We start from the raw sequence: 10,676 nt of genomic DNA on the forward strand, positions 1-10,676 counted from the left end.
GGGGGATATCTCTCCGCTGATTGGAATCATACCTAGCACAAAGGAAGATGGTTGTGGTTTTTGGAGGTCAATCATCTTTGTTCCAGGACATCACTGCAGGAGTTCCTCAGGGTAGTGTCGTCGGCCCAACCATCTTCAGCTGCTTCATCAATGACCTTCCTTCCATCATAAGGTCAGAAGTGGGGGTGTTCGCTGATGATTACATAATGTTCAGCGTCATTCGCGACTCCTCAGATACCGAAGTAGTCCATGTCCAAATGCAGCAAGACCTGGACAATATCCAGGCTTGGGCTAACATGTAACATTTGCGCCACACAAGTGTCAGGCAATGACCATCTCCAACAAGAGACAATCCAACCATCACCCTTTATGTTCAATGGAATTACCATCACTGAATCCCCCATTATCAACATCCTGGGGGATACTGTTGACTAGAAACTGAACTGAGCTAGCCATATCAATACTGTGGCTACAAGAGCAGGTCAGAGGCTAGGAATCGTGCGACGAGAAACTCATCTCCTGACTTCCCAAGTCTGTCCACCATCTACAAGGCACATGTCAGGAGTGTGATGGAATACTCCCCACTTGCCCGGACGAGTGCAATGTCTACAACACTGAAGAAGCTGGACACCGTCCAGGACAAAGCAGTCCTCTTGATTGGCACCACATCCACAAACATTCACTCCATCACCGACGCACAGTAGCAGCAGCTTGTACCATCTACAAGATGCACTGCAGGAATTCACCAAGGCTCCTTAGACAGCACCTTCCAAACTCAGCTAGCATATCATCCCTCCACACAGCTGTAATTGTTTATTTAACCAAAATTGCCGCACCCCCTCCTTTTTTATCCCCCTCTCTAGCTCGTCTGAAAACCCTGTAACCAGGAACTTTGAGCTGTCACTCTTGTCCCTCCTTAAGCCACATTTATAATGCCATTCCTGTCCCTCCTTAAGCCATGTAATAACTATGATATCATACTATCACATTTTTTCTGTGCCTTTAGCTTGTCTGCTTTACTTGCTATACTCCTTGCATTGAAGTAGATACCCTTGAGCACTGCCAAACTTTCTTCGTTTCCTCTGCCTTCCAGGCTCATCCACTAATTTTCTGCCTTCCATTTTCATTTCTGATTTTGTCCCAACTGAATCTACCCTCAGGTCCCCATCCCCCTGCCAAAATAAGTTAAATCCTCCACAAGAAAATCTGGCAAAACCTGTTGCAAGGAACTGAGTCCCGCCTCTGTTCAGATGCAACCCATCCTTGACAGGTCCCATCTTCCCCCAGAGCCAGCCCCCACATCCCACGAATCTAAAGCCCTCCCTCCTGCATCAACTTTCCAACCATGCATTCATCTGTCTTATTCTCCTATTCCTGTACTCACTTGTGTATGGCATCTGGAGATTATGACTTTTGAGGTCCTGCTTGCTAATTTTCTACCTAAATTCTAACCGCAGGACCACATTCCTCTTTCCACCTATGTTGTTGGTTCCGATGTAGACCACAACTGTTCACCCTCCCCCCTCAGGGTGCTCTGCAGCCGCTCAGTGATGTCCTTGACCCTGACACCAGGGAGGCAACACACCATCCTGGAAACACATTTGTGGCCACAGAAACACCTATCTGCTCCCCTAACTAGTGAATCACCTATCACTATGGCTCTTCCAGTCTTCCTTGTACCACCCCAACCCCCCCCAACCATGCAGCTGAGCCACCCTTGATGCCATGGACTAGGCTTTGTCTGCACTCTGCAGATGAACCATCGCTCTCATCAATATTCAGAACTGAATACTGGTTGGAGAGCGGGATGTACTCGGGGATCACCAGGGAACTGCCTGGTGGTCACCTATTCCCTCTCTCCCTGCACACTCTTAATCTGTGGAGTGACCACATGTAGAAACATCCTATCCACATAACTCTCACCCTCATGGATGTACTACAGTGATGCCAGCTGCTGCTCAAGTTCCGAAAGTCTGGGCTTAAGCTGCTGCAACTGATGACATTTCCTGCACAAATGATTACCCAGAACATGAGAAGCAACTTGGAGTTCCCACATTGCATAAAACATGCATTCTCAAGGTTGCAGCAGCAGTGCCATTCCTTTATTAGTTAATCTTGCTACTGCTAAAAACCTTACCAATACTAATACACCTTACGAGCACTAATACACCCTACTAAATTTATTTATTTAATTAGTGAATTAGTTAATAATTTACACAGCCAAAACAATATAATAGAAACTTGCACTTTTCTAGCTTAGAGACAAAGGAAGAAAAACTCACCAACTATCGGTGACTGATTAAAAAAAGGTATAAAATGAAGCACCTCTTTCCTGTGAACCAGTTTACCACCTGAACCAAATTCCCAACTCCTCACTCAATCTATGTCTCACTTAGCATAGTCTCATGTAGTGCATTCCTTTCTGCGTCTGTGTATGGTACTCACTGCTGCCACTTGGCATCTGTGGTGGAGGGAGTGAATGCTCAAGATAGTGGGCGGGGTGCTAATGAAGCAGGCTTCTTTGTCCTGGATGGTACTGAGTTTCTTGAATGCAGTGGAGCTGCACTCATCCAGTCAAATGGAGAATATTCCATCACGCTCTTGACTTGTGCCTTATAGACAGGCTTTAGGGAGTCAGGAGGTGAGTAACTGGCCACAGAATTCCCAGTCTCTGACCTGCTTTTATAGCCACAGTATTTTTATGGCTGGTCCAGTTCAGTTTCTGGTTAATGATAACCCCAGGATATTGAAGGTGAGGGATTCAGTGATGGTAATGCAGTTGAATGTCAAGGGCAGTTGGTTAGATTCTCTTCTATTTGAGATGGTCATTGCCTGTGTGCCACAAATGTTACTTGCCACATATTAGCCCAAGCCTGAATGTTGTCCAGGTCTTGCTGCATGTGGACAGGGACTGCTTCTGAGAAGTTGCAAATGGTACTGAACAGTATGCAATCATCAGTGAATATCCGTTTCTGACCTCATGATGGAGGGAAGGTCATTGATGAAGTAACTTGAAGATATAACTCTAGGACACTACCCTGAGTAATTTCTGCAGTGATGTCCTGGGGCTGAGATGATTGGCCTCCAACAATCATAACCATCTTCCTTTGTGCTAGGTATGTCTCCAACCTGTGGAGAGTTTTCCTCCTGATTTCCATTGACTTCAATATTCCTGGATATTCTTGATGCCACACTCAAGTCATACGCTGCCTTGATGTTAAGGGCAATCACTCGCACTGCACCTATGTTAACTTTTAAGATGTACTGCAGCTGGGAAGGTTTCCAGTCCTTTAATGTCCAGCTGGTGCGCAACCATACGCAACATATCGTGTTGCAGTATATCCTGACAGCATTCATGATGCCTTCATTCTGAAGTAATCCACTCTGTCACCTGCATTTGAGCCACCATGACAAACCAGAAGTTGGTTACTGGATGAGAAGGCAACAATTTGATGACATGCCTCATGATTCCGGAGCATAATCCATGCATGTGTGGGCAGCATGCATATAACAAGAGCCATGCTCCCACACAAAATGTGATCATTTTTTTTATTCATTCCCGGGATATGGGCTTTGCTGGCTGGGCCAGCGTTTATTGCCCATCCCTAGTTGCCCTTGAGAAGATGGTGGTGAGCTGCCTTCTTGAACCGCTGCAGTCCATGCGGTGTAGGTACACCCACAGTGCTGTTAAGAAGGGAGTTCCAGGATTTTGACCCAGTGACAGTGAAGGAACAGCAATATATTCCCAAGTCAGGATGGTGAGTGACTTGGAGGGAAACTTCCAGGTGGTGGTTTTCCCATCTATCTGCTGCCCTTGTCCTTCCAGATAGTAGTGGTTGTGGGTTTGGAAGGTGCTATCGGAGGAGCCTTGGTGAATTGCTGCGGTGCATTTTGTAGATGTTACACACTGCTGCTACTGTGCGTCGGTGGTGGAGGGAGTGAATGTTTGTGGATGTGGTGCCAATTAAGTGGGCTGCTTTGTCCTGGATGGTGTCAAGCTTCTTGAGTGTTGTGGGATCTGCACTCATCCAGGCAAGTGGAGAGTATTCCATCACACACCTGACTTGTGCCTTGTAGATAGTGGACAGGTTTTGGGGAGTCAGGAGGTAATTTACTCGTCGCATAATTCTGAGCCTCTGACCTGCTCTTGTAGCCACAGTATTTATATGGCTAGTCCAGTTCAGTTTCTGGTCAATGGTAACCCCAAGGATTGATAGTGGAGGATTCAGTGATAGTTATACCATTCAACATCAAGGGATGATGGTTGGATTCTCTCTTGTTGGAGATACTCATTGACACTTGTGTGGTGCGAATGTTATTTACCACTTGTCAGCCGAAGCCTGGTTATTGTCCAGGTCTTGCTGCATTTGGACATGGATTGCTTCAGTATCTGAGGAGTCGCGAATGGTGCTCAACATTGTAAAATCATCAACGAACATCCCCACTTCTAACCTGATGATGGAAGGAAGTTAAATGATGAAGCAGCTGAAGATGGCTGGGCCGAGGACACTAGCCTGAGGAACTCTTGCAGTGATGTCCTGGAGCTCAGAAGACTGACCTCCGACAACCAGAATCATCTTCCTTTGTGCTAGGTATGATTCCAACCAGCCGAGAGTTTCCCCCCGATTCCCATTGACTCCAGTTTTGCTTGAGCTCCTTGATGCCACACTCGGTCAAATGTGGCCTTGATGTCAAGGGCAGTCACTCTCATCTCACCTTGAGAGTTCAGCTCTTTTGTCCATGTTTGAACCAAGGCTGTAATGAGGTCAGGGGCTGAGTGGCCCTGGCGGAATCCAAACTGGGCGTCAGTGAGCAGATTATTGGTAAGCAAGTGCCACTTGATAGCACTGTTGATGACCCCTTCCATTACTTTACTGATGATCGAGAGTAGACTGATGGGGCGGTAATTGGCCAGGTTGGATTTGTCCTGCTTTTTGTGTACAGGACATACCAGGTAATTTTCCACATAGCCGGGTAAACGCCAGTGTTGTAGCTGTACTGGAACAGCTTGGCTAGGGGCGTGGCATGTTCTCGGGCACAATTCCTCAGTACAATTGCCGGAATATTGTCAGGGCCCATAGCCTTTGCAGTATGCAGTGCCTTCAGCCGTTTCTCGATATCACGTGGAGTGAATCGAATTGGCTGGAGACTGGCATCTGTGATGCTGTGGACCTCTGGAGGAGGCTGAAATGGATTATCCACTCCGCACTTCAGGCTGAAGATTGTAGCAAGTTCTTCAGCCTTATCTTTTGCACTGATGTGCTGGGCTCCCCCATCATTGAGGATGGGGATATTTGTGGAGACTCCTCCTCCAGTTGGTTAATTGTGCACTACCGTTCACGACTGGATGTGGCAGGACTGCAGAGCTTAGATTTGATCCATTGGTTGTGGGATCTCTTAGTCCTGTCTATCGCTTGCTGCTTATGCTGTTTGGCACGCAAGTAGTCCTGTGTTATAGCTTCACCAGGTTGTCACCTCACTTTCAGGTGTGCCTGGTGCTGCTCCTGGCATGCCCTCCTGCACTCTTCATTGAACCAGGGTTGATCCTCTAGCTTGATGGTAATGGTAGAGTGGGGGATATGCCGGGCCATGAAGTTACACATTGTGTTCGACTACAGTTCTGCTGTTGCTGATGGCTCACAGCACCTCATGGAGGCCCAGTATTGAGTTACTAGATTTGGTTGAAATCAATCCCATTTAGCACGGTTTAGAGTGCCACATATCACGATGGAGAGTATCCTCAATTTGAAGGTGGGACTTCGGCGCCACAACGACTGTGCGGTGGTCACTCCTACCAACACTGTTATGGACAGGTGCATCTGTGGCAGGCAGGTTGGTGAGGATGAGGTCAAGTATGTTTTTCCTCTTGTTGTAATGTTTGGTGTAATGTATGCTTGCTTTGCAGATAATTTTGTTTTCGGTAAATAGTCAAATGGGCTTTTAATTTCAACATGGTAGAATTCAACTTTAAGTTAAATGATCTAATTTAAAAGATCTGAAAAATTATTCTATGTTAATTTGATACTGAATTATACAAAATCAAATCAGGAAATCACACAGAATCAGATCAAAATCCTAAATTCACAGAATTCATTTTGAATAAATTGCAATTTTTTAGATTTTGTGAATGAACTGCTCCTACCATTGTCTTTCAGGAACTTCAGGAGATGCTAGAAAAACATAAAGCTCAGAATGAAGCCTGGCTCAAAGCTCGGGCTGAGCAAAATGATAGAGAAAGACAGGAGCTGTTCAAGCAAAGGGTAAGGATTATCCATCTATTCCAAAAATAAAGGCAGAGAAATTGGGTTATTGCCGAAACTGGCACAAAAGCAGTGATATGCCAAAAATGCAAGCCCTAAGACAGATGCGTCAAAATATAAGAACATAAGAAATAGGCACAAGCGGCCACATTGAGTCTGCCAAATCATTCAAAAGGAACGTGGCAGATCTGAATGAGTCCACTTTCCTGCTTGCCCCCCCCCATCACTTTTGACTCCCTTGTAGATCAAAAATCTGTCTAACTCAACCATGAATATATTTAATGACCATGCTTCCACTGCTGTCTTGGATAGAAAATTCCAAAAATTAACCACTCTCATAGAAGAATTCCTCCTCTTCTCTGTCTTAAATGGGAGACCCCTTCTTTTTAAAATGTGTCCCTAGTTATAGATCCTCCCACAAGGGAAAACATGCTCTAAGCATCTACCCTGTCAAGCCCCTCTCGTTCTTTTAAACTGCAAAGAGTATAGGCTCAACCTTTCCTTATAAGACAACCCTTTCATCCCAGGAATGAGCCAAGTGAAACTTCTCTGAGCCTCCAATGAAGGTATATCCCTCCTGAAATAAGGAAACCCAAACTGTTTACAGTACACTGTGGTAGACAGTAATGCAGAACCCATTAGCGGATTTCTCAACTAGCACATCAGAGGGAGATTAGACTGCTCCATTTCAAAGGTGTCTGTTGCAAGCCTATTTTCACTGGTCAATATATGCTTGGGATTCCTACAGCTCCACATGCTCTAAGATCGGCCGTATAGGCAACTTGGTAAATCGGGCCCAACCCATTTGCTCACCATGCAAGCTTGATGCCAAGAAAGGACGCATTTAAGCTATCCTGCAGATTAATGGCTACCCAGATCACAGCATTGCTTGCTGTATGTTGTGCAAACCCTTGAATGGGCCTAAGGCTCAAAACGTTGAGCAACAGCTGAAACTAGCCTTTTTACGCTGCTACTTTGCAGTAACAACATGAGTGCTATTCTTCACTAATAGGATGCTGCCATCAGCCAAAAAAAACATTCTGCCTACCACACAAATGAGTAATGCAGTATTTGAATTTCAGTGCCAATATGCTGCCAGGTATGCAGGCCATACATCCCAATGAGTGGTGGTTCGTATCAAACAGCATATCCTTTCAGATGTGCACTACAAGCAGATTACTGACCATGCTAAAACAACTCATGCTTGCAAAACTCAGAGTGTAGTGTCCAATATTAGATGTGATTCTACAATTGGACAGCACTAACTGAACAATCCTGAGTGTGCTAAGAATTACACTAACAACCAATTTAAGATTATCAGTAGAGCTTGCAATGTAGCTCACTTACACTTGCTATAGATACACATATTTATACACAGAGCCCTATCCCCTGCAAACAAAAATAACATGTCCAGACATTGCATCTTTTTCAAATAAACAAAAGCACAGGGTCAACTGTTCCCTCGTGCATTCCCCATGGCAATGCCTAGACCAATCAGAGTTGATTTGCTTTTTTGAATTTACACAAAAGCTTTGGGGACTATTGTTTCATGGTGCATCCTCCATTGCAATGCCTCAACCAATCAGAGTCCACTTGCCAACTAATCAGCACCCTTTTCTCAATATAAATTGTTGTTCCCTTGGAAATTTGGTATTCTTGTGTCTGTCCTGATGAGTGCAAGACGTAAAGCTTTGACATGTCTTTTTTTTTAGCAATACTCAATTTCTTTTCTATTCTTCCTGCCAAAGTGGACAAGCTCACATTTTCCCACATTATAGATATCTGCTAAATTTTTGCCTGTTCACTTAACCTATCTGTATCCCTTTGCAGACATTTTGTGTCCTCTGCGCAACATGCTTTCCCACCTATCTTTGCATCATCAGCAAATTTGGCTATATTACGCTCTGTTCCTTCATCCAAGTCATTATATAGATTGCAAATAGTTGAGGCCCTACCACTGACAGCACTCCATTCATTACAGTTTGCCACCCTGAAAATAACCCATTTATCCTGACTCTGTTTCTTGTCGGTTAGCCAAACCTCAATCCATGCTAACATTTTACCCCTAACACCATGAGGTTCTCTCCAAAATGAGTCTGGGCTTCATCTCCCCATAATCGACTACCTTGAATGCCAAGCTGGCCTGCATGTAGGTCCTGGGGGGCATATGGGAGGGGTGAGCAGGCCAGCAGTGGCCTGGTGCATTTCTTTGGAACCAGGAGGAGCATTAATGTACGTGAAAACTGAGGGACATGCCTGCCTTTCAAGCTCTCAGCTGATTAGACCACTGTACACCAGGAAAAATTGAGCAGAGCATGCATTGACTTGATTTTTTCCCATTTGGATCATCAAGTAATGCTGCTTCTTCATCTGAGGTCTGCAGCTCCTCTCTTTCTCATGAGGCTGCAGTGGCTGACAAGGCGGCAATTCTTGCGTATCTGAAAGCAGAAATGCAAAAGGAAGGGCCATTATGATAGAAGGTGGGGTGAAGTGGAATGCAAGAGATCCATCTGCAGCTTGCATTTCGTGCCAGAATGCAGGATTAAGGTGGGATTTGAGAAGAGCCATCAGGCAGGATCATATCTTTATCCTGAATGTTCCCATCTATGCCAGATACCACGGGTTCAGTCACAGTTGGCTCCATGATGAGGATCACCCTCTCCAGAGGGCTCAGGTGATGCTGGCATGCCTGTCCGCCCCTGGTTATGCTCTGTTCCCTCCTGTTATGAGGTGCTTTGTCCTGTAATAGAATAAAGAATGTAATTGGTTGTGTTGCGCAATATTTGGGTGATGAGCTTGCTGCAGCTAAATAGCTCCAGGTCTTTGGAAGCATCGAGAGGTGAATGTGAGATTAGCAGCATTGGTGTATGTGTGAGGGTGAGATGGAGTGACTGAATGTTAGGCATTCGGCCTGAGTGATAGGGGTGTTCATGAGTGAGTGATTGGTGTGTGGTACATTGAGCAGCGTGAGAGATTGGTAGAGTGGTGGGTATAAGATGTCATATGAAGATGCATTCACTGACCTTGACCACTCGTGTGAGATCATTGAACCTCTTGCAGAACTGCTGCCAGGACTTTGATGCCAGACTCTGGGAATTGACCACCCTGGCCACCTGCTCTCATTCCCTTCTCAGGGTGTGCTTTGAACATAGGACATAGGAATAGGGGAGTAGGCCACTTTTAGTTGCTCAAGCCTGTTCTCCTCATGTACCTCTGTGGATGCATTCCTCCTCTCCTCCTTTCTATCTCTTGTACTAATGCATCCAGCTCCACATCAGAAAACCTCAAAGCCCTCTTTCTTGCCTGTTGCTCCATTTAGTGTGCTTTTGCTTCTCTTCAAGTCTTCCACCACACGTAGAGGCAGTGAATTTAAATTGTAACAAGTCACTACATAAAAGCATTTCTCCTCATCTCTCCCCTGGTTTTGAGCATCTCTATTGAATCTCCCTTTAGCCTTCAATGCTCTAAAATGAACAATCACAGTTCCCAATATGAAAAGCTCAGAAAAGGGCTCCTGGTGTTGAAATAGAAATTTCCATTTTTCTGATCAAAAGAAACAGTAAAAAAGTTAACATTAATGATTTTTAATTGTTTGATTTTTAAAAGATGGATGCCAGATACATGATCATGATGAGAACATCAACTGTGAGGTCAGACTCCCTTTTAAATTAACAGTAAATCTCCATTTTGCAGGTGGAATTGCTTCAGGAACAAGAGAAGTTGCATGAAGAACAGAAGAACCTTCAAATGCGTAGCCAGAAACTACTCTCCTTAATGCAACAGTTTAAAGGGATGTGAGGATGATAAAAAGGATCTAAAAGTGCCCTACAGGGTTTAGCCTTTTTTCCTTGTATTCCTAGATAATAGACTCCTTTTCTGCAAATTGATAGCAAACAGGTAGGAGGAAGATGCAAAGCAGTAAAACATTATCAGTAAGATATCCAATGATATAAGGAGCAAGATGGAAGCATAATTTGTTTGTAAATTTATTTAATGTGCAAGATTGTATTACTATGGCTGACTTCCTCCTAGCTTAAATTATAATTTATGTAAAATCGCTATATGTTTATTTGTACAGTTGAAAATCTTTGGTAATTTAATTGGTACTGAGAGCTAAGAACATAAGAAATAGGAACAGGAGTAGGCCATTCGACCCCCAAGCCTGCTCCACCATTAATAAGACCAAAGCTGATCTGATTTTGGCTTTAACTCCACTTTCCTGCCTGTCCCCCAACCCTTAACTCCTTCGTGAATCAAGAATCTGTCTAACTCAGCCTTGAATATATTCAATTAACCTGTCTCCACTGCTCATGGGGGAAGAGAATTCCAAACACTAACGACCCTCTGAGAGAAGAAATCTCGTCTCATACGTACAAACATATGAATTAGGAGCATGAATAGGTTGTTCAGCCCCTT

The 10,676-nt window shown here is 44.5% G+C and overlaps 1 protein-coding gene across 1 annotated transcript in view; it reads left to right on the forward strand.

Moving 5' to 3' along the window:
* LOC144691353 (uncharacterized) overlaps positions 1 to 10,058 on the forward strand; it is a 190,679-nt gene extending 180,621 nt beyond the window's left edge. Inside the window, exons 18-19 of the mRNA XM_078559370.1 lie at positions 6,156 to 6,260; positions 9,954 to 10,058. Coding sequence (XP_078415496.1) covers positions 6,156 to 6,260; positions 9,954 to 10,058 — 210 coding nt within the window. The remainder of the gene's footprint in view (positions 1 to 6,155; positions 6,261 to 9,953) is intronic.
* The last annotated feature ends 618 nt before the right edge of the window (positions 10,059 to 10,676 follow it).

The sequence above is a fragment of the Cetorhinus maximus genome, chromosome 2 (genome assembly GCF_964194155.1).
Source record: "Cetorhinus maximus chromosome 2, sCetMax3.hap1.1, whole genome shotgun sequence".
NCBI lineage: Eukaryota > Metazoa > Chordata > Chondrichthyes > Lamniformes > Cetorhinidae > Cetorhinus > Cetorhinus maximus.